The 24858-nt window shown below is 44.9% G+C and overlaps 1 protein-coding gene across 1 annotated transcript in view; it reads left to right on the top strand.

Annotated features, from left to right (window-relative positions):
• MDN1 (midasin AAA ATPase 1) overlaps positions 1–24858 on the top strand; it is a 1740009-nt gene that overhangs the window by 1418428 nt on the left and 296723 nt on the right. Inside the window, exons 77-80 of the mRNA XM_069235499.1 lie at positions 5177–5282; positions 18449–18564; positions 20001–20453; positions 20929–21158. Of these exons, the coding sequence (XP_069091600.1) occupies positions 5177–5282; positions 18449–18564; positions 20001–20453; positions 20929–21158 (905 nt within the window). The remainder of the gene's footprint in view (positions 1–5176; positions 5283–18448; positions 18565–20000; positions 20454–20928; positions 21159–24858) is intronic.

Here is a 24858-nt window from a genome sequence, read left to right as displayed (position 1 = left end):
AATTGCATGAAATATTGTGTATACATGTGTCTTTCTCTGCAGTGAAAAAATCCTAATTAACTTTATAATGGTTGTTGACTAAGTTCAGTAACTATACAACATTTTAAACAAGTCCCCACTCCCTGGTGCCTGATCATACTTCAATAGGCGGACGTGAGCTGATCCTGGACCTCAGAGGCCTCAACATCTTCCTCAAAAAGGAGAGGTCAAGATGCTGACCCTAGCTAAAGTTCTACTGGCTTTGGAGACTGGATGATGTCTCTCGGCCTGCAGGATGCATACTTCCGCATCCCTATTCTGCAGTCGCATCAAAAGTAATTCCAGTTTGTGGTGAGTTCTGCACACTACCAGTTTACAGTACTACAATTTGACTTTACATCGGCACCTCAAGTCTTCACAAAGGTGATGGTAGTGGTAGCGGCACATTTTAGAAAGTGGGGCATCCCAGTCTTTCCATACCTAGACGACTGGCTAATCAGAGAGTTCACAAGAGGTGGTGTTGAGCCATTTACAATCAACAGTATCCCTGCTGTTCGACCTGGGATTTTCGATCAACTAGCCCAACTCTCACCTGCGGCCTACTCAGTGACTCTAGCTCATAGGATTGGTACTGGACACCCCTGTTCTGCTCCTTCCTTCCACATCAAAGGATTGCTGGCATTCAGGAAACTAATTCATCCTTCCAGCAAAGAGACATCCAGATCTAAAGGTTCTCAGATTCCTAGGTCTGCTAGCGTCCTACATTATCCTGGTTGCGCCAACATGTTGGCTTATGAAGGCCCTGCGGTGGTGCCTCTTCAGAGAGTGGCTACAATACAAGGCCCTAGGTTGAGCACATGGGTAGCAGATGTTACAACTCCCCCTTCTCCTGTCCCCCAACCTCCCCCCCCCCAAACACACACACCTCCACCCCCCGGATGGACCCCATGCAACTTCAGGCACACCCACATGCCAAGTAGTTCGGATCAGATCCCTGGGCTACTTGTGTGTTTTGCTTGTTAGTTAGTATTCAGAGTGGATGGGTACCTGAGATCCCAGAGCTGAAAGTAGTGGTGATCAACCACCCTGCTCCAACAGATACACGGCAATGAACCGGGGACCCACCAACGACCCCTACCACAGTTTCTTCACTTGTAAGCAGAGTTCTACGAGGAACAACCCTCAGAGTGGGGGTATATAAAACGATAGCAGTGCTGGTTAACTTTCAAAGTTGTCATGGAAAGGTGAAATTACACAGCCATGTAACCTGTTATGATCCTGTGAATAAGATAATGTACCATCTGAAATACCACTAAATAAACATGTTAAAAAAATAAATACAAGGAGACCTATATGGCACCATCTTCGTCTCCCAAGAGATTTTGTCGAAGTGACTTAGTGGGCAATGAGGCAAACCTGATATGCAGCGTTTTCTTCACTTGCCCTCCAGCTGTGGCTACGGTAGTGACTGATGCACCCATCCATGTTTGTGGAGATCATCTGGAGAGCAGAGGCCTCTGGTCTCCAGTGGAAAAGTTTCTTCATATCTACCGGTTGAAACCTCAGGCAATTTGGCTCACATTCAAGGCCTTCTTCCCATCCATCGAAGGTCAGTCCATTCAGATGTTGACTGACAATACAAATATGGTGTGGTATGTCAACAAACGACAGGGAGTAGGGTCTCTCCTCCTTTGCCTGTAAGCGTTGAGGCTGTAGCCTTTGGTGCAAGGTCAAGAGATCTGGCTCAGCAACAGCCACCTAGCGGGTCTCTAGAGCTGGAAGCCTTAGCTGGTGTTACCTTAGCCAGTCATGAGTGGAGACTTCTACTAGAGATAGTGCAGGACATCTTTGCCCAGTGGGCCACTCCTCAGGTGGACCTGTTCACCTCCATGGAACATGCTCAATGCGGACAGTTCTGTACTCTCCAGTATCTGTTAGGGGAGCCTCGGGGACCTCGTTTCCTTTGCGATAGAACTTTCCAGCTGTTACATGTCGTCCCCCCTACTCCCCCTTCCCCTCAATACTATTGATTCCTCATGTTCTGAGGAAGATTCAACAAGAATGGGCCCAAGTCAGTCTGATCTCCTGCGCTTCACTACATGTCCCATGCTATAACTTTCACTCAGGCTGGACCTTCTCTCCCAGTGGGAGGAACCTTTCTTCACCCAGTCTCCAAGGCCCTCCCTTATATGCTTGGTGACTGAGTGGGGACATCTGGGTTCCTTTCAACTGCCACAAGAGGTGGTGGATGCAGTCTTGTCAGCACTTCACCCCTTCATGAAATCTGCTTACTTGGGCAGGTGGAGCGATTTCGCTTCTTGGTGTGTGGACCCCTTGCAGACCATGCTGTCACTTAACCTGCAATACACATTACCCCTTACTCAAAGTAGTTGTGCGTTAGAAGCTGTCAAGGGATATTTAGCCACATTGTCTGCATTCCTCGGTCTGCCAGGCCATCAGTCCTTTTTCAAATGTCCCATTGGAATGCTTTTTCTAAATGGTTTGATGAATGTATCCTGCAGTCCCTAGTGGGTCCTTAATTTCATTTTGACTTTTCTTAAGGGGACTCTGATTGAGCCCCTACATAGTTGTCCCTTAAGAATGTTAACTCTGAAGACTGTGTTTTTGGTGGCTATCATTTCAGCCAGATAGGTGATTGCGTTGCAAGCACTCAGTTCCATTCCCTACCTTAATTGTTTTTTTCCTGACAAGCTGATGTTGCATACCAGGACTGCATTCCTGCCAAAGGTTGTGATGCCATTCCATATGTCTGTCCATCACCCTCCCAACTGAGGAGAACGAGCTGTTACTTTATCTGGATCCCAGGCAGGGTGGTCAACTGCAATCTAGACCGCATCAAGGACATACAGCTGGATGGTCAGCTTTTCTTTGGATACTGTGGTGCCAAAAAGGGAAAATATGTGCAAAAAGGAACCCTTTCAAGATGGATAATCGCTGCCTCAAGACCTGCCATGCTATGGTCAAAAAAGACATAGGAGGAATCAGGGCCCATTCCACCAGGGCTATGTCAACTGCCTCTGCTCATAGCAGAGATCTTCAAGGCGCCCCTTCACACATTTGCTCTGCACTGCTTTCTGGACTCTGAAGTGCTTTGAAACAGACACTTTGTCTAGTCTGTTCCGAAGGGTTTCCTTGTCTAACCATCCATCAACCCTCCTCTATAGGCAGGGTATTGCTCTGTGTTCTGGTCTACAGGTGAGGAATCTGCAGGTAGAAGTATCCATCAGAAGAAAAAGTTACATAGCTGCAGTCTTGATCTTTCTGGTGGGAACACTATCTGCCTGCAGATTCTTCACTGACCCGCCCACCTCCCTGACTGATGGATGTGTTATAGGGAAAGTTAATAAGATTCCACTTTTATTTTTGTTACTGAACTACTCTGTCAACCTGGTAAGGCCAGAAGTCGAAGTGAGAGTTACAGAGGTATCCTTCTGGAATCTTGCAAGCCGAATCTGAAGACCCACCCAAGAGAGGGACCCTAAATATCCCTGAAAGGGGGATTGGTCACCCAGCCAGGTAAGCACCTATCAGGAGGGGGCTCTGATGTCACCTGCCTGGCAACTCTGATGCTCCCAGAGTTCCCTGCCAACCTTAGAAACAAGATGGCAGTACCCAGGGACCCACTGGAGGAGCACTGAGCACCACCACTGGGGTGGTGATGGACATGGGAGTTGTCACTCCTCTTTCCATTGTCTGATTTTGCACCAGAGCAAGGACTTGGTGGGGGATTATGGGGGGCATGACTTGTTTCTCGTTTATGCACGGAGGGCACCAAATGTGCCCTTCAAAGCATACCAGTGGCTTGGGGAGGCTATCCCTCCCAACCCAGTCAAACCTTTTTCCAAAGGGAGAGAGTTTTACCTCCCTCTCCCAAAGAAAATCCTTTGTTATGCCTCCCTGAGCTGGATCAGATCAAGCAGCAGGAGGACAGAAACCTGTCTGAGTGTGGCAGCAGCTTGGGTTGCCTCGAACACGCTGTAAGACTGATGGTAGCAATGCTGCGGGGTCCTCTAAGTAGCCCCTAGGGTGCATGGAATCATACTTCCATTAGCAACAGTATTGGAGTATGATTCCTACATGTTTGATACCAAACATGCCCAGGTTTGGAGTTAACATTATGTAGCTGGATATAGGTAGTGACCTGTGTCCAGTACACACATAAAATGGAGTCGTCGCACTCACCAAGTCCAGGAAAATGGGGCTGGAGTTCGTGGGGGCACCTCTGCTAGTGCAGGGGTGCCCTCACACAAGTACTTGCACCCTGTCCCCTGGGGTAGGGGGGCCTGCCATAGGGACGACTTACAGTGACTTGAAGTGAAAGGGTGCTTGAACCTTTTCATGCAGGCTGCAATGGCAGGCCTGCAGACACAGTTTACATGGGCTACCATGGGTGGCATAATACCTTTTCCAGCTCCTGGGGAACCTCTGGTGCCCCAGTGCCCTGGGTGCCATATACTACAAACTTATATGCATGCACAAGTATGCCAAATGTGGGGTGTGTGAAGTCCCAAGCAACCAAATTGAGAGGGAGTGAGCATAGTCACTGATGTCCTGGTTAGCAGGATCCCAGTGAACAGTCAAAACACACTGATAGCAGGCAAAAAGTGGGGGTAACTATGCCAAAAAGAGGGTAATTTCCTAAAGTCCCCAGATGGAGGACCTGGAAGGTCTGACATGCATTGGGGCAGTATAACAAATTGATCTGGGTGACACAATCAAGGACATTGTTGCAATGGACTCATTAAACCAATTGGATAATGCAAGATTTAATTATTCATCACTTCGAGATTTTATAACAGTGATAATTCTAAGAACAATTAATTCCAGTCTTTACATTGATAAAGTTAAAGAGTGTGGTTTTAATTATCAAAGCTCATCAGAGCACCTTAATGGCTGTATACCCTGGGACTGCACTCATATGGCACAGCTTTTTGGTTAATGCTAAGGACATAGTACAACATTGCATTTCACTCTCATTACTGTTTGGCTCGTTGTTTAAATTTTGATTTATTGGTTGATCTTGGCTGTGATTTCTTTGGAGGAATACTTGTCAACAACAACTTTATGGCTTTTAGATCCTGTAGCAATAATGCTCCTTTTCAAATGTTCTTTATGGACTTCATCATGGATTTGTGTTGGGAATGTATTTTCACTTCATTTACTGCATTTCCATCAGGTTACTGGCTGAGCTTTCTTCTGCCTGGGATGGATGCGAGAAGTACTTCTATCGATCTCTTGCTCGTGATTCTAGACTCCAGACAGCTATGTCTGCTCCTGCTAAGGTATGATGATATTTGTCTTGATTTCATGAAATGAGGTTGGATTTGATTAATTAAACAGGGAAGGGGTGTTGATATATATTTAGTTTAATCATAGTTGTAATCAACGGTCACAATTTTAATTCTTTTCAATTGTGTTCACAACCCTTTGCTTAGCGATAATAAACCAGTTTTGTTTAAACTTTTATCCTACTTTTACAAAGGGTTTTAATAACCTTTGCTGAATAGTCCTCTAAAAACTTGGCAGTCCAGTAATGTAAATTTCGAAGTCTTTGAAACATTGACAGTCTCTGCATTTTATCAACGTAATACAGTATATGTGCACTGTAGGAAAATGACCCCCTAGGGTGAGTGCCTTTGTGCTCTCTGAGGCCAGAAACAAAGCCTGCACTGGGTGGAGGTGTTTCACACCTTCCCCCATCCAGGAACTGTAACACCCAGCAGTGAGCCTCAAAGGCTCATGCTTCGTGTTACAGTGCCCGAGAGCACATCCAGCTAGTGGAGATGGCCGCTGTTCCCCCACACCCCCCCAGCCCCCCCCCCCCCCCCGGGACACAGCCCCAACTTTTGCCAGCAAGCCCGGGGAGATAATGAGTAAAACAATGAGGAGTCACCCTCCTTAGAAAATCCTCCATCTTGGTTTGGAGGATTTAGCCCAATAGGGATAGGGATGTACCTCCCTCCACAAAGGGAGGCGGCACAAGGAGGGTGTGGCCATTGGCTACTGCCCTCCAGCCCAAACACAGCCCTAAATTTAGTATTTAGGGGCAACCCTAAACCCAGGATTTTAGATTTCCTGACGACCTGAACAAGAAGGAGGACTGCTGACCTGAAAGAAGATGGAGACTGACTTGGCCCCTGCCCTACCGGCCTGTCCCCAGAAACAAAGAACCTGCAACATCGAGGCATCCAGCAGGACCAGCGACCTCTGCTCTCAGAGGACTGCCCTGCAGCTCAAACAGCCGAAAAACTCCTGTGGACAGCAGCTCTGTCCAAACACAAAGAAGAAACCATCTTTAAAGGGACTCCAGCCTCACTCCTGAAGCGTGAGTCCCCACCTCTCTGCACCCATCAACCCTGGCTCGTGTCCAGAGAAACCAACACTGCAGTGAGAAGCCCAAGTCATCTCCCATGACGTGGACACCCTGAGACGACCTTCCTGCACCCCTGGCAATGCCTGCAGAGAGAATCCAGAGGCTCCCTCTGACCGCGACTGCCCGATAACAAAGAACCCGACACCTGGAAGAAGCACTGCACAGACAGCCCCCAGGCCTGAGAGGACTAACTACCGGTGCAGGTGTGACCAGTAGGCGGCCCTCATCTTTGCCCAGTCAGTGGCTGGCCCGAGAAGCCCCCTTGTGCCCTGCATGCATCGCCAGTGACCCCAGGGTCCCTCCATTGAAACAAACTCAAAACCCAACACCTACTTTGCACACTGCACCCGGCTGCCCCTGTGCAACTGAGGGTGTATTTTGTGTGCCTGTTTGGAAAGTCTCTCTCCCCACCCATCCACCCCCCCCCCCCCCCACCCCCCACCCCCCAGTCTGCTACCCGAGGACGAAGGTACTTACCTAGTCTCCATAGGCGCCTATGTTATTTGGGCCCTACTTTGACCTCTGCACCTGACCGGCCCTGTGTTGCTGGGTGTTTGGGCTGCCTATGCCCAGGAGACTAAACTTGTTAGTGCTTTACTTACCTGCTAAACTAACTTGTACCAACCTCCTCCTCCATTAACTGTTGATTTTTGCAGTATCCACTTTTAAAATAGCTTATTGCCATTTTGCCAAAACTGTGTACCTTACTGTTTTACTTCAAAGTTTCATATTTACCTGTGCCAAGTACCTTACAATTTATGTACATACTTGAATTTTGAATCTTGTGGTTCTAAAATAAATTAAGAAAATAATATTTTTCCATATGAAAACCTATTGGCCTGGAGTTAAGTTTTTGAGTGTGTGTTCCCATTTATTCCCTGTGAGTATACAGCAAATGCTTAACACTACCCTCTGATAAGCCTACTGCTCGACCACACTACCACAAAATAGAGCATTAGCATTATCTATTATTGCCACTATCAATCTCTAAGGGGAACCCCTGGACTCTGTGCACACTATCTCTCACTTTGAGATAGTGCATGTAGGAAGCTAGCTCTATATATACTATCATTCGGAAATTGGATAGCTGATCAATTTTGTCCATTGCTTTTTTCATTAAACATGCATTTCAGTACAACTGGTGCAGAACATGATCCATGGACCTCTGCGGTGCCCAGCCAAAGGCCAGGGCCTGCGTCCAACCGTCTGTGGGGTACCAGTGTCTGTGTGCATGGACAGATACCTGCCAGAGGAGGGTATTGGCACAATGTCGTGGTTAAAAATCAGCCACTGCAAAACCCTTGCGGGCATGGCCAAAAGCTACATGCTGCTACTAATATGTACATGTGAGGTGAATGGAGTGCCGTATTTCCCATATCTTATAGAGATTTCTAGTTGCAGATTCCTTACCTTAGAATTTCCTCCTGGCATCAAGACTGGTTCCGTAGATTTTTCTTTGAGCAATACCCTTGCACGAACAAACTGCCTGTACAGGACGCTAGGCCATAGTCCAGGGTCTGTGTCCAACCCTTACTATGCTCATAGGTGGGCCTGACGGTGCAACAATCTTACGGGACATCCCTCGACACATCAAAACTCCTCAAAAAACGAATTGACAAAAGTGTTGCAGTTAGTGAAAAAATGACTGGGGTAGAACTGGCGTCAGCAAGCCGGGGTGGCACCTATAAACGACCGCAGCCTTGCGTGGAGATTGAGCAGCAGCAGTTGATGGCTTTTGACCTTCTGCCCAAAGTCTGTAATGTCATCTTGACAGCCAGGCATCCCTCCACCAAAACGGGTGTACGCCTGTCGTTGGAAGAAATTTATGGCATGGTGTATCAACAAGTCTGTTGATGCCCTCTCTGCACCTCTCTCAGAGGTTCTCCTCTTTATTCTTTCTCTTGCCCAGCAGGGCTCTGCTCTAGGCACCCTAAAGGGATACTTGTCTGTCATCTCAGTCTTTTTAAGGCTGCCTGACCAACCTTCCCTGTTCGAATCTCCCATTGCTGAGAGGTTTCTCAAAGGCCTCACACATGTGTTTCCTCCTATCCCATTCATAATGCCCCAGTGCGATTTGAACTTGATCCTCACATACCTCGTGTGCTCTTTCGAGCTGCTCCACAACTGTCCTCTACGGCTCTTGACCCTTAAGACTGCCTTCTTGATTGCCATCACTTCTGGTCGCAGGTGAGTGAGCTACAAGCTCTCTTTGAAGCCATCATTAGCAGTACATCCTTACAAGGTGGTGCTTGGTACCAGGGCTTCCTTCCTTCCCAGAGTGGTGACACCTTTTCATGTAGGCCAGTCAATCACCTTGCCTGCTTTTTACGCACCCTCCACATCCCTCTCATAAGGAGGAGAGAATCCACTGCCTGGATCCAAAAAGAGTGTTGGCGTCCTACCTTAATTGTACCAAAGATTTCTGTGTGGACGATCAACTCTTTTTGGGTTATGTGGGTGCGGAGAAAGGAAGGGTGGTGCAGAAGAGGACCATCTCATGATAGATGCTCCTCTGCATCAAGATGTGCTACGCTTTGGCAAAAAAAGCAACTCCCTGAGGGTTTGCACACTCATTCAACCAGAGAAACTGCTGCTACCACAGCGTTGGCACACAGTCCTGGACATCTGCCAGGTGGCAACATGGACGTCTTTGCAAACTTCACCAAGCAATACTGGCTGGACAGTAAGGTCCGCAGAGATGGCTACTTTGGCCATTCGGTCCTTGTAGGAAAGTTCCACTGTTGGCATGGTTAGCCCCCAATTTTCGCCTGATGTTGATGCCCACTTTGTAAGTGTCCTGGGATCCTGCTAACCAGTTCCCAGCACCAGTGTTCTTTCCCAAAATCTGTTCCTATGATTCTGCAACTGGCACACCCATGGCACAAAGTTAAGTCCCTTGTAAAAGGTACCCATGGTACCAAGGTCCTTGTGGCCAGGTACGGTCCGCAGTGGCTGCAGAATGTATTATCCCATCCTGAGGGACCCCTCACCAAGCACATGTACACTGCCTTTGCAGCTTGGGTGTGCTGGTGGGGAGAAAAAGGCAAAGTCGACATGGCATCCCTCTCAGGTTGCCATATCCACAAAACACTGCCTGTGGCATAGGTAAGTCACCCGTCTGGCAGGCCTTACAGCCCTAAGGCAGGGTGCACTATACCACAGATGAGGGCATTGCTGCATGAGCAATATGTCCCTACTATGTCTATGCCATTCTTAGACATTGTAAGTGTAGTGTGGCCATATAAAGTTCATGGGTTGAAAGTTTATCATTACAAACTCCACAGCTCCATGATGGCTCCACTGAATACTGGGAAGTTTGGTATCAAACGTCTCAGCACAATAAACCCACACTGATGCCAATGTGGGATTTATTGAAACATGCACACAGAGGGCATCTTAGAGATGTCCCCTGTATGTTAGCTAAACTGCTAGTGCAGGACTGACGGTCTGTTCCAGCCTGCCACTTTCAGACAAGTTTCTGACCACATGGGATGAGAGCCTTTTCTTCCTGTTCATGTGTTTTCTGCTTCATCCATGTGAAGCTTTCTTCAGTGGCCAGGATGTAAATAGTTTTCAGATCAGACCTCGCTGTAAGAGTGTAAAAATCGCTGGGAAGAGCATTTGCAGTATTTGTTCTGAAAATTCAGTATTTTATTCCAAGGCTAGTTTCTTACTGTCCCCTCTTTGTCTGCTTTGTAGGAATCTGTGGCAAATCGGTAGTAGGTCTGTTAAGTTCTATGCAGTCACTGAATCTGACCAAACTTTTCTTCTTCTAGGGGTTTAAATTTCATATATTCTAAACTCCATGTATGTTTATGAATACATCAGGTCTAAGATAAATAGTATGGGGGGCATGATGGTAAAAATTACAAACTTTGATTTCACAAATATGGACCCTTGGAAGGGTATCTGTATTTGACTCAGAACTATGGCTGCCGACAGATAGGTGTATTATTTTACTGTGGGGTTTAACAATCATCAAGGATCTTAGAGTGAGAGGTCCATCATATCACCGAGAATGGCTCAGTCTTTATCCTTTCTGATATGGATCTGGCAGTTTTGTCCAAAATAAGATCTAAAACCATAATCCATAAACCAATGATTGTTTTATAGAAGCTGAATTCCAGCATCATGCAGTTCAGTTTGGAGAACCAGAATCACTTTGGTCCTTTTGGAGCATAGGCAGATCAGAGTATTAGGATTTGATCAGAAATATTCAAACGGGCAAAGACATATCAACCATTGACATCTATTGATGTTTTTGTATTTGTACCAGAACCCTTTCATGTTTTTTCTGGAAAGAACTGACAGAGCTAATGTCAGGCTAGGTGATTCTTCAGAGCCTATGAAGGAGATAATCTTTCCTACCCAGTCTAATTTATGCTTGACAGATTCAGCAGCACTGAGGTGAATTTCCTCCACAAGTACTACATCATGCTTTTTAGATCAAAGGAATGCTAGATTCTTCTTACATTTGATGTTGTGTCATTCTGTTTACATTAAGTGGCTAGATGTTCTGGTCTGCAATTCGATGCTGTGCCATGCCCCTTTTCTAGGAAGGTTAGAAAGGGTTGATTAAGTATCAACACTTGCTAAAAGTGTATATCACACTTAAGCATGAGCAAAATGTAAACATTTTTGTGAGTATTGAAATTGATTACATCAAAACAATGCTAGTAGTGGCTGGTCGAGGGAATGAGCTAACCTTTACCCCTCATAGAAACTGTTAGGTAGCAGTCCTTAAATTTTGTTGAACTGTTACATTGTCCCCTGACGATTTTCACCCATTTAATATTGTGGGTTCAAACCCTATATTACAGTTTGAGAGGGAATAGTGATTTGCTTCTAGCACTTTGATGTGTGGGTACCTCTTTCCTATTTTCTCTCACTGTGTCACTGCTTCTGCTGCAGTGGTCTGGAGTGTCTTCTGTCGCTGCCAGTGAGGGACTGTTACTTCCATGGCAGCAGGGTGTGCATCTGTGCATTCCAGCCACAATTCTAGTTCCCCTGGGTCATGAAATTCTTTAGTCTTTCTTTTCATAAAGACTCATGATTTCTGTGTCTGTGAATTCAAAACACAGCTAGGGCATAGTCTCAGGGCTAGGAGCTTTTTCTGTACTATAAGCGTGTTACAGGATAAATCAGAAGAGAAAGATAATGGAGTTGAATGTGTGTGGCCCATGTTTCTTTGCTCTGGAACAACTCACTTGTGCGTGACAGAATCTTCAGATTTTGGCTATTATCAGACGGTGTGTGTGTCCATGTCCTGTGGTATAGCTGAAACTCTAATGGTTGTGAGAAATTCAACCACGTACTTTTTGCAACAAGTATTTGCAGAAAGAGAAAGAGGTCTCTGGTATCTACCATCTCTGGAATCCCAAAGTGATGTATATTATTCCTGTGACTCTTATCCTTAAGTCTGCAGTGTTTAGTCTACTTCTCATGTGAACAGTTTCCTCCTTTAGTGCTTTAAGCTCATTGTTTGTTTCTGTAGAGAACTGTTCCATTGTGGAGGAGTGGATATTGTTTAATCTGAGCCATAGTGGAGTCCAGTGTTCATTTGAAGTTGCCATGTTGTCCGTAGCATGAAATGTTATTTTGTTTTGGGCCATGTCTGCAAACGTCAAGTTGCCGAATGGCTTTAGTTCTAGTTATCAGTTTTGTTGTCCAAACCTAGGCAGTGAAAAAGGGAGATTACCCTTTTACAAGTGCTTAGTCACTGATGTAGACACTTATTTAAAGCCTTTCCTCTCTCCTAAATAGGCCTTGAAGAGAAGACAACCTAGTACTAATGAATGGTGGAGGGGGTAAAATAGTTTAATTGAGTGGGGCCATCACCAAGTGCAATAAGAGGCTGGACTAGGAAATCTTGCTGTCTTAAAGTCCAGTGTAGGAAGCTGGATCTCTATATACTATACCAAAGTAAGGTATTGTGTGCAGAGTCCAATGGTTCCCCAGAGGTTTTACAGAGGCCAAAGTAGGTAATACTAATGCTCTCTTTTGGGGTAGTGCGGTTGAGCAGTTAGGCTTATCAGAGGTTAGTGCAAAGCATTTGTTGTACACACGCAGTCAATAAATGAGGCCACACTCAATGACTAACTCCAGTCCATTCTTTATGTACCAAAAATATACTTTGTTACCAAAAGGATCTTTGTTGGAGGCAAGTACAGTTTCAAGAATGTATCACTTTCAAGTATCAAATGCACTTTGTAATTCGCAGGTAACACAGGTTTCAGGTTAGCAATACATTTCAATAGCAAAAGTAGACACTGCAAAAAATCATTGAAGGCAATGCAGTCCTAGGGGAGTAAAAGTACCAACACAGTTTAAAGGTAAGTACTCAATTTATGGTGCCAGTCTTTGGGGGTTAAGGTGTCCACAGGGCAAGGTTCGAGAAGACTCCCAAGGGTGCACCACCAGCAACACAGGGCTGGCCAGGTGCAGAGGTCAAAGTTGGTGTTGGGCACCCAATGGAGACTGGAGGCGCTTGTAAGGAAACAGATTGCAGATAAGTACCCACGGTTTCAAGGCACAGGCCCAAGGGTTGGGGGGGGGGGGGGGGGGGGGCTGTTAGATCAGCACCAGGGAGGGCCACAGGTCAGCACCAAACGTACACCCTCAGCGGCACGCGGGCAGCCGGGTGCAAGGTGCAAACACGGCATCGGTCACCCATTGCTTTTCAATGAGGAAGGCTGCAGGCTTGGTCCAGGGAGCCTATTGAAGGAGACCAATGGCTGGACAGGTAAGCAGAGATCCCATCAGATGTCAGTGGACCGTCGGTTGGGTTCCCCAAGGCCAGAGGGGCTGCAGGTGCAGGGGGTAACTTTAGGCATCTGGAATCTTCACCGGAGCAGGTCGGGGAGGGGCTCCTCTCAATTTAGGCTGCAGGCAGCGTCCTGTTGGTCACGAGGTGTCAACCCAGGGTGGACTCGAGGTCAGAATAGCCTGAGACCTTCTCTGGACAGGTCGGCCACCTGGACTTGGGCTGTGGGCATCGGGTGCAGACTGCGCAGGACTTGCAGATCGGGAGAGCTCTGGAGTCCTTGTTGGAGGTTTCTTTGTGGACGGGGCCGCTGTCCTCTGGAGTTCTTGTTCCTTAGTGTAGACAGGCAGTCGTCTAGGGGTTTGTAGAGGTCACTGGTCCTACAGGATGAGTCACCTTTTTCTAGAAGGGGTCTTGAAGCTGCAGACAGGCTGGGACCAAGTCAGTTGTCGTAGGGAGTCTTCCCTGCTGGTGCGGCTCTTCAGTCCTTTTTCTTTAAGGTCACCAGGAATCTGAAGAGCAAGGTTCAGGGGTGCCACTAAATACTAGATTTAGGGGCCTTACAGGGATCAGAGGGCAGTAGCCAATGACTACTGACCCTGAGGTTGACTACACCATTCCTGTGCCCACTCCCTTTGGAAAGGGTGGCACATTGTTAACCCTATTGGCTAGTTCTCTCCAGACCAAGATGGAGGATTCTGCAGGGAGGGGATCACCTTAACTCTGGGCACCCTAGGGGTGGTCCTAGCTTGGGTGGACACTCATTCAAGTGTTTAGTAATTTTCCTGCCTGCCTTGCCTGCCTTAGTGGGGCTTGGTCCAGGGGTGTGGCATCGCCACTGCCTAGAGAGTCCTAGAGCAGTGTAATAAAAGGCCTTTAAGGCTCACCCCCAAGTGTTGTTTTTCCTTCAGTGGGGAGATGTGAAGCACCTCCACCCAGAACAGGCTTTGTCCCGGACTCCCGAGCGCCCATAGGCTCTCACTCCATGGGGTCAGAAACCTGTCTAGTGGTGGCGAGCTGGCATAGACTAGTCAGCCATGCACTAGAGAGTTGGTTGAATTTTGAGGGGGCATCTTAGAGATGCTCTCTGTGTGCATTTTTCAATAAATCCAAAACTGGAATCAGTGGGGGTTTAGTGAGCTGAGGAGTTTGATACCAAACTTCCCTACACTGCACTTAGAATGTCTAAGGAAAGACTTAAATTCTGTAGGGGCATATTGCTCATGCAGCTATTCCCTCACCTTTTGGTATAGTGCACCCTGCCTTAGGTCTGTAAAGCCTGCTAGAGGTGTGACCTATCTATGCCACAGGCAGTTTTCTGTAGGCATGGCATTGTACCATGTCTCTACCTTTTTCTAGCCACCAACACATACAGTCTGCAATGGCAGTGTGGATGTGTTTGATGAGGGGCCCCTTAGGGTGGCACAATACATGCTGCAGTCCTTAGGGACCCTCTCTGGTCAGAGGGCCCTTGGTACCAGTGTCACCCTTTCACAAGGGTCTTAGCTGTACGCCAGAGGTGTGCCAATTGTGGAAGCAATTATTCAGTTAAGGAAAAGAACACAGATGCTTGGGGCTGGTTAGCAGGATCCAAGCACATGGTGTTGACCATGCCAAAAGGAGCACTTTCGTGCATCCACTATGTGGCATCCCAGGTTGTTATATTTGTTTTGGTGCTGAAAGAACGCCACTCACTTTTCAAATGGGCGTGCAATATAGTCCTTGTCCAAAATGGTGTCTGTAAGTGGGCATAAATCTGGGTACTGATTCCCACCAGGAACAGATGCCCCCATTAGGTGACACTCTGTAGAAAATCAGGTAAGTGAGAACTGTGGGATTTTGTCCAAAGGTCTGGAGAACAGCGCACCACGCGGTTTAAGCAACCCAGGAGGCGCCTTGGCAGCAAAAGCACTGACAGTACGACTGGCTCCTCCCAGGTGAAAAATCAGGTCGTCGGAGGATAGTTTGCTGGTGATCTGTTAATTTTCTGCTAATCTCACCTTGCCACAATAATTGTTGCATGGCTCGCCCACCTCAAAGGCATCCTAAATTGGGTCATCAGTTTGGAAAGTGCCTTTTATCAGGGCTGTAGAAGGTGGAAGGCTTCAGCACCACACTAAGGAGCTGCCACTGTAGCCATACTGTTGCTCGCGTTTCCTCCTGCTCCCTGAGCACATTTCAACTGCATGACTGTTCAGGGTAACTAGATGCCACAGCAGTGTTGCTGCATCAAATATCTGGAACTCATGATTATCAGATTAGCACTCATAGCCTTTTACAGGTTAATTTGAACCAAAGACGGCCTTCATAAAAATGTACAGCATGACTTCAACTTTCTACATCTAGAAGCGGAGGATGTATGGGTTATACTTGCTCGCACTGGCTGACAGATCTAACCCAAAGGATTTGAAATTGGGCCTTTTGAAATTATTCAGCTCCTTGCAGGGCATTTGCAGAACTAGTTTCACAATAGGAGCACTCCTACATCCGATCTGTTTGCTACTGCGCAAATGTCAAAACTTTGCCTCCATTTACTAACAGAAGAGAGGTACTGCACTATGAACTGTGCACTTTGACCTGATCAGATGAGGAAAGTGAGGTTGACTTTCACTTTCATGACCCTCATTCTGGTGGCACCGACTTGGTGCTCAGTGCTGTCGGAAATGTTGGTACATCCTCAGGAAAATCTTCTGCTGAAACCCAGTCTACTGACTCAGCATCAGAGCCAGCTCAGTGAAGTGTACGGAAGTCCTGTGTGAGGCACATACACCTACTACGTGTGCTTGCTATTCAACAAAGGGAAATAATTTTACCATTACTGTTTGGGTAAACAAATATATCCTGTAAAAAAAAAAAAAAAAATGAGGACAGCATCTGCTATCTTTTACGTCTGTTAAGACCGGGATGGCATCTACCTTTAGTCACTTACATTTAGCTGCAGTAGTTGGTTACATGTAAAACAGAAAACATTTCTCTATTTAAAATACCAGTGATCTAAGCTTTTGTGAAAGGTCTTAAAATGGTAGTTCCCCTATGAACTCCAGATAGCAAATTGAATGGTGCTTAACCCATAATATGCTAATAAATTGCTTATAAGTCTCTCATGTAATACATCACTGTTTTACAGTGTTGAGCCTGACACAAAATACAGTACCTACTGTAACATTTAGTCATTTCCACAGTTCACATCTCATCTGTGATACATCTTAAATACATCAAACATTATGTAAACATTTCTTTGATATTCTTCAAAACCCAACCTCCCACTTAGAACGCTTTCATAAAGAACCATATAAGATCATGACTCATACAACACCTCACTTTTTCATACCTCATCCATACTACTACTTACCCACATCACCCATCTTTTTAAAACAAACTCCGAATCAGAGATTTTCCCAAATTCAATTAATCACAAACTGCAGGTTTCTTCACTGATACATTAGTACATTTCTCTTCTTACATAAACATGCTCGAAATTCCATAAATTGACCCCTACAGTAGCTAAAAACAATTTCTAAAATGTTTTCCTTAATCATATCCCCCAAGAACTCCTCCAGCTCCAGCCTGGATTTTGGACATAGTCTATCACCTTTCTCAGTGAGTTTCTAGCTCTGAGTGTGACAAAACCTGTTGTTCAGGTACGTGAAGATAAAGTAGTTATAAGAACAAAACTGAAACTTCTTCCAAAAGTCATGTCACCTTTTCATGTGCATCAGACATTTGAGATGCCCCTTTTCTTCCCGTATTCAGAGACTGTCTGAAACTGCTTTGCCCACATTTGATGTCAGGAAAGCACTAATGTACTTCATTGACAGAACTGAGCCTATATATTTAAGACTAAGCAAGTCTGACACTTCTGCAAAACCTCATACAGGTAGTGTTTTTCTAAGGGTGGTATTGCCAGATGGATTGCTAGGTGTTTACAGACATGCTGTGTTAAGGCTAACCATACATTATATGTAATGACTCTAGCACATTCCACTTGAACAAAGGCTATTATGACCTTATGGAACATTACCATGGCAGACATACCTAAAGCTACTACATGGTCAACACCACACACATTTACTTAACACTTCTGTGTGGACATTTAAGCCCACCAAGAAGCTTTAGTTGGCCAAGCAGTTTTTAAAAACTCTGTTTCTGATAGGTACTTTAAACTTCAGATTACTCATCTCGTGAATAGCCCATATGTCATATAGGATCCAGAGATTTTTTTCTCAGCAATTCGCTCTTACACCAGTTATGTGGTGGTGTGTGGTTCCGGGTCAGGTCAGTCCCTCCCCAGAAGTGATGTCTGAGCCACGTATAAATGCCCACCCTTGTGTGTCGATATCAGTTACTTTTCTTCTGCATCTTCTGACGTGGATCCAGAGCTTGCTCACTCATTTTCTTTGTCTCAAAGTTCTGCCAATTTTTTGACAGTTGCCAAGGGTTAATGTCTCCTCCTAAAACTACAAATTTGAAACCCTGCTAAGACTGCTATAAGCAGATGTCGGTGATGAACCCGCACGAGGTCGGTCTCTGGTGTCTCGGGTCTCCACATATGTATCAAAGTATTGCTCACATGCTGTGGGAAAAGCCGTCTGAGATATACTCCTTGTGTTTAGTGGCCTAAACAACGCATCATGAGGTATCTCATGACTCGAAAGACTTCTTCTAAGCGCAACTTGTAAACGTTTGTGCCTATTACTAGACGACTGGAATGTGCAGACCTGAAACTACGCACTACAATCTACCAACAGTTGTTTACAGGATTAGTAACATTTTCCTCTAAACAGTTCTGTCATCTTTCTGTTGGCATGTTGGATGCATTGAGCTTTCTTTATTGTTTTATGCCTTTAGTCATGCTGAGTTGCTAAGGCTAGTAGGAGGAGAAATGCAACAAATGGGCACGTCAGCGGGAATTTGTATCAGAATATCTTATTTTCACATTGCAAAGGACTGTCTTTGCAACATACCTACAGCATTTGTGGCAGTGGTAAGTGTCATTTTTGTATTAGAAATGGTATAGAGGACTTTGGCAAATTTTTTGGTGCCTTTCATATTTTTTAAACGTAACTATAATGCTGCTGAGTCTTCATTTCTTTTCTTCCCCCTCCCTATATGAATGTAGTTTTCTTATCTGAGTGTTTTTCTTTAGTGTGGCACAGCTTCTGCCATTAGTATAACTGTGACCAGTTGCTAGATGTTTGGGATGTATCCAAAATGATTACAATTACATTTCAGACTCTGTTGAATAGACGTGCTGACGTTCACTCGGGTGATAAATAACCTTATCTCCCTCCTATTTACACCTTCCTGAACAGGAGCTTGGCTTGAGCAGCATTGAACGTTGTAAAGGATTCACTGCACATATTTTGAAGATGCTCATCAAACAAAGAAGTTCGCTATCTGCTATGACAGAACAGTGGGTCACAATGAGGTACAGTATACGTAGAAGAGGAACAGATGTGAAAGAATGTTATTGTGCCCTATTTTCCATCATATCTACCTGTAACACACAGTTTTTCTCCGGATGTTCTTTTTGCTTGGTGTGTCATTCCCTGGTTGTGTCAATTTTTTCTGGCTGTGTCCCATTGTTTTCCTTTCCTGCTCTGACATCTGTACAATCCAAAACCTCACTTTCTGCCCAGCTCATTTTGGTATTTGTATCATAGTGTAGCCAAAATGAATTGAGGCTGAAATAAATGTGCAAGTCTTAAAATGTGTGCTGCTGCGCACAGTTCTTGACCCATGTGATAGTCTAATATAGTAAGATCTAAAACAAGCACTTGGTAACCTCAAGCAACAGAAGGAGATATCATTGCTTTGATTCATTGGATTAATGGGGACGTAGAATACATTCCATTCTTTTCCAAATTGTTCTTACTGGTTTTGGTAGTGAGCTAGCCAACAGATTACCTTTTTATTGAAAATGTGTTCACCAGTTTAGCTATCATAAATTAACCCTGAGGCTATGTCCCTTAAATGGCTTTTGATGCAGGCTTGTGATCACTTGTCATTAGCCTGTGCAAGCTGTTTCTCTCACAAAGGTTAATAATTTGCTCCTCAGCATGTCCATTTTGTCACATTCCTTAATTTTATCATCCCTACCTCTAGTTTAATCCCTCAGCCCTGTGTGACAGCTAAGGGCTACCCAGTGCCTATTTGGCTCTCTAAAAGGATTTTTAACTGAACCCTTTCCCAATGGTCTGAAATGCAATTGACTACTTTGCTTGGGAAACAATAACTATCTCGAGTGCTCCTTTGACTGCTGTGTTCATTGAATTCATTGCTTTGGATAGTCTTGTGTGCATACTCGAAGTACAGCGTTCAGTTGAAGCTTCTAACCTTAAGTACACTTCTTGAAACATTTATTAAATGTTTGGGATTTTTGGCGTGGTTTTCTGTTTGTAAGTGCAGTCCAGTTTGTAAGACTGTTACTATACTCACAACTAGTTTCCAAAATATTTGTAGGTAGTCTATGGGGCAGTGAAAATGTGCTCACTTTGAATCTACATATATAACATTTATCTGTACTACGTGTAGCAGCATGTCAGCACTTATCGTTCTACAGTACTCTTATTGTAACATTGCTTTTGAAATTCAGTCATTAAGTCCAAAATCTATAGTACAAACTAGATAGCACAACTCTCTAGATGTTCTTTTCATAATGCAATTAGTGTATCAAACTGCAGTTATTGATGAGTATTTACTAAATGTGTTGTACCCTACATGCTATGCATTGATTGCTTTCACTGCTAAATGTTTTCGAATTGTATTTTTATGAATAGAATTAAATATAATTAAAGCAAAACTAACTTGCACTGTTGTTTGTTTCCTCTTCCCTCCAATTCAATTTTCTGGGCCCTGGAATAGAAATATTTTGACCTGCTTGAAGGAGATAAGTTCACGCATGGATATTACAAGGGATTATAACATAGCTTTCCCACCGCAGGCTGGGGTGCAGCAGTGGGCCATCCGACTACAGAACCTGGCCATGCAATGCATTGTAATGGTGGAGCAGCTCTCTTGGTTTATTCAGTGTTGTCCAAATCAGCAGACTGAGAACTGTGACCAGAGGTCGAAGACTGAGGAAGTGCAGAGCGGCACAAAGCAAGGATGTTCAGACAGTGTGATGAGGTGGGAGCTGAAATACCCCTCACCTGTGGCTCAGGAGCGTCTTCCTCCCATGTGTAAGATGAGGATGCAAGACCCAGCTTGGCAGAAGTTATCCACACAAGTGAGCGAAATGCTAACAGAAATGAAAATAGTGAAAGCAGAGGTGGATAAAATCAGGCGGCGGTCCTGTGAGCCTTTCTTTTATTCCTGGTGAGTAGACAAGTTTGGAATTCGTTTTCTAATTGTAAGCCTAAATCTTTCTATAAGATGCAGATGATGTGGATAATCATTGTAGCTGTTCGTTATATGAAAGGCATTCTTAAGTCCGATCCTGGCACTGGGAGGTATATGTGTACATTTGAGTTTCTTCATAAACTGAAACAAGCAGCAGATTAGGAAATTTTAATGTGTTTGAAATTCCATCAGCTTCAGCTTAAAGATGATATTGTACCAAAGAATTTGTAGATGCAAGCTGAAGATGAGTAATGAATTCAGGGCAGGCAGACCAAGTCATATGCATAATGCATATCAATAATGTGAAAAAACGTTTAGAGGTTTGTCAAGACAGACTGCAAGTGTGATTATATTAAGTAGTACATCACAGAGGAAACTGGACAAGCATGCACCTATTACAACGTTTAGGGAAATTGTTATTTAATCCAGCGCATTTTTTTGCTGTTAACAGGAAAGACTTTGAAGTTTGTGCCATGGGGTTGAATACCTTGATGAAAGTCTCTGCTGAGCTTCAGAATACAGAGTCCCTCTTCTGTACTCCTGAACTGGAATGCAGTCCTGAATCCCAGCAGATGGTTCTAATAAAAAGCTTACAGTACATCCAAGAAGAAGTGAAGAAAGCTGCAACAGACTTTTCTACTTGGAAAACACAACTGTTCGCATCTGCCCCTGAGAAAAAAGGTAAGTTTATCTTTTCAGTAACTGAGTTAAGGACGTAATCTAGACCCTAAGTACAAACACACAGACTTAACGTAATGCCCACAGAAGGCTTCAGTTGATAAGTATAAAACCACAAGCTGTGGAGGCAGCCTGCATCAGCTGGTGAGGAACGTGAATTTATGGCTTTCCTATTTTAAAATAATGTATGAATTTATCAGATGTTAATTGTTCACATAAGTGTAAACATTTCAAGGATCCTGCATACACTTCCATTCTCCTAATTTCCTCCATTTTCATTTTGCACATTCTGTATACTCCCACCTACTCTTCCTCTCTACTGTCCCTCTTCTGTTGTACGGCAGGTGTCCTGCAAAGATGGGTTTCTTCCCCCCAAACGTTGCCCTTTCAATTTCTACATAAAATATACAAAATACTTCTTCCTTATTTCTGTATTAACTTTGCCTGTGATTAATATCCTTAGGTGGTTGTTATAAATTTGTCATTGGTTTGCACTTCTTACAAAACCTGGAGTTAAAAAAAAAAAACATGCTTCTCTGAAAGTCTCGGTGCATGTCTGTTTCATTCACCCCTTTGTAATCTTGTATTATACCATGGGCATAACAGACCATGTCAGGGTAGTCTCATGAAAATAGCTTTGATAATTTTCCTTACATTTTTGATTTCTGCTATTTATATCACATGATCTTTACCTCGTGGATAGCTGTGTGCTTCACTGGTGTTTGGCAATCTGTACAGCAAACAGTATGATGGCAAGTCATACTAGATTATGGAAGTCCAGGACAAAGTGGGAAAGGGAAATATGATGTGTCTTATCGAAGTTTTCGGGGTCTTAGCAAAGGTTTTCAGGATTGTCGCTTTTCTAGTGTCTTCCTGAAGATTTTCAAAATTTAGGAGCAAAGCAGGAGAAGGAGTTGTTGGAAATGTTGGATTTTTGTTAATTAGTTTCCATTCTTGGTTTTTTGATTGTCCAACAGGAGCACTCTGAGTAGATTTCCATAGAGGCAGGTGACAATCAGTTTGTACCCAAGACCATCTGTGCCTAAAGGTGAAAGCTCTGTCTTATTGGGATTGAGCTTTAAAAAGGTGTGGCACATATATTGCTTGACAGCAGCCAAATAACCATGCACATTAGCCAGAGGTTGGAGCTTGTTGGTTCAGAAGGATCACAATCTGTGTCATCTGTGCTGAAGGCACAACATCCGAACAAACAGATAATTGTCACAAACGTTGAACATGCAGGTTGAATTACATAGGGGACAGTGATGTGCTGTGAGGCACACCGCAGCTTACAGGTGCTCTTGTTGATCGATAAATATTTAGACTAATTGAGAATGACAAGACTGGGATAGTCAAAATCATATCTTCAGAGTCCTTAAACCTAGTCATGAACACTTGTTGATCCATAATAAGAGCTGTGGAGTTGTCTAAGAATATTACTCCCATTGCATCATCTTCATACAAAATGGTTTTCATGCCACCAGTCAGTGCCACTAAGGCAGTCTCTGTGTCTACATCAGGGTGAGAGCCAATCTGCTAATCCTCCAGTAATGTGTCCTCTTTAAGGAACCCCGAGATTTGTTTGGTAAATAACTTTTAACATTCACTTCAACCAAGTTTTTTTTTTTTTTTTTTTTTAATAATGAGAAAACTGCTCCTTGCTTCCAGGAGACTGGGAAAAAAGTAAGATTGAATAACTCGTAATTTTACCTGACAAAAGTGGAAGCTGAAGCCTGGAGCACAGTTTGAGAGCAGAGATCATCCTGGGAGCCCAACTTTGCTGAAGCAAGGAGCTGACCAACTCTTCAATTGCCAATGCCTAAAATTAGACCACTTCGGATGATGGTTTCCCTGTAGTCCAGGGTAGAGGGTTTCAGCAGTGGACTCACAAAAAATTAGCTGACTGTAGGAAGCTGGCTCTGTATTTACTATATCAAAGTGAGATATAGTGTGCACAGAGTCCTGGGATTCCCCAGAGGCTTGACATAGGCAATAATAGAGAATACTAATGCTCTGTTTATGGTAGTGTGGTCGAGCAGATAGGCTTATCAGAGGGTAGTGTTAAGCATTTGTTGTACATACACAAGCAATAGAAGAGAAATGCACTCAATGACTTAACTCCAGGCCAATAGGTTTTTATATAAAAAAATATTATTTTCTTAATTTATTTTAGAACCACCAGATTCAAATTGCAGGTAAGTACATTAAATGAAAGGTACTTTGCATAGGTATAGTTAGAACTTTGAGACAAAACAGTAATGTAATTCGGTGTAGCCATTATGGAACTGTGAAGTTCGTTTTTGACAAACTCTCAGATTATATACTTAGTATGGCCACACTGTACTTACAATGTCTAAGAATAGCCTTAGACACTGTAGGGGCATATTGCTCATGCAGCTATGCCCTCACCTGTGGTATAGTGCACCCTGCCTTAGGGCTTTAAGGCCTGCAGATTGGTGTTGCGCAGTGGCGATTCAGACGTCGACAGAGGCCTTGCCCCCCTATGTTGGATCCTGACCTTTATTCTTATGGGTTGTGGTCCAGTAAGGAATGGGTGGGGTTGCTGAACCCTTTAGAATACCAGCTCCAAGGTCCTATGGCTGGTGTACGGATGAAGTTGGGATATTTCTCCAGAGGCTGGCATGCTTTCTACTCCTGCCGTGGCTACAGGGGAGGGAGCGTCCTACTCTATGGTGGTGCGAAGGGCAGCTGATATACTGTGCATCAGCTTCTTTCGGTGGCAGTCAGGATTATCCGCCTGAAAGAGGTGTTTCAGCGTGGGGCTTCATCCTCTGAATCCCTAATACTCTTAAATGAAGCCCTTATCAATGCCCTGCTTGGTATCTGGTCCAAACCCAGTGCAGGGCCTACTGTTAACAGGACTATTGCCCACCGCCATCGGCGTGTGCCAACTGACTCAGCATTCCTGACACAACACCCCTATCCTGAAAGATTGGTTATTCAAGCCTCTACATCCCCAGGTGCATTCCCTTCTGCATCCCCAGATAGGGAATCCAAGAGGCTGGACCAACCTTGGAAGACTGTTTCCTTCTTCAGCCTTACATTGCGATCCGTGACACCACATGCCTTTCGGGCCATTACTTCAACATGCTGTGGCATATGGTTGCACAAGTGCTGCCATAATTCCCGGAGGTGGCCCAGGCTGTACTCTTCCAAGCAGTTGCTGATGGCGGGACAAAGCAAACTTCACAATCTGATGTGGACTGGAAACAGCCGACTCACTGGGCAGAGGAGTTGCATAGATGGTGGCACTGAGGCGCCATGCTTGGTAGAGGATGACTGGCTTTTCGGGAGATGTCCAGTCTCCCCTTATGGACATGCCCTTTGATGGCATCCATCTCTTTGGAGAGAAAGGAGACTCGTGCACGAACGCTTCAAGGATTCTCGTGCTGCAGCCAGGTCCTTGGAACTTACGTCTGCCCTCACCCTTCCTCAGTCTGCTTTTCACCCCTTTCGTGAATAAGGTAGGGGCGTCCCGCCATGTCCATTTCTGTCCACACATGCTGCACAGCCTCTGCCTGGCCAGGGATGTGGGATCCACTGCCCTCATGAAACAGGGAGCCAGCGGTCTGGCCAGTCCGCCCCCTCCTGCCCCTTCAGCTGCTGCCTCCAAACCTTCCTAGTCTGATTCTTACCCACCAGGAACCAGTCAAAGGCAGGAATCGCCATCACCTGATCCACT

This window comes from Pleurodeles waltl, chromosome 5, assembly GCF_031143425.1.
Source record: "Pleurodeles waltl isolate 20211129_DDA chromosome 5, aPleWal1.hap1.20221129, whole genome shotgun sequence".
NCBI lineage: Eukaryota > Metazoa > Chordata > Amphibia > Caudata > Salamandridae > Pleurodeles > Pleurodeles waltl.
Note: the sequence above shows the minus strand (reverse complement) of the source record. Positions and strands in the feature narration are given on the sequence as shown.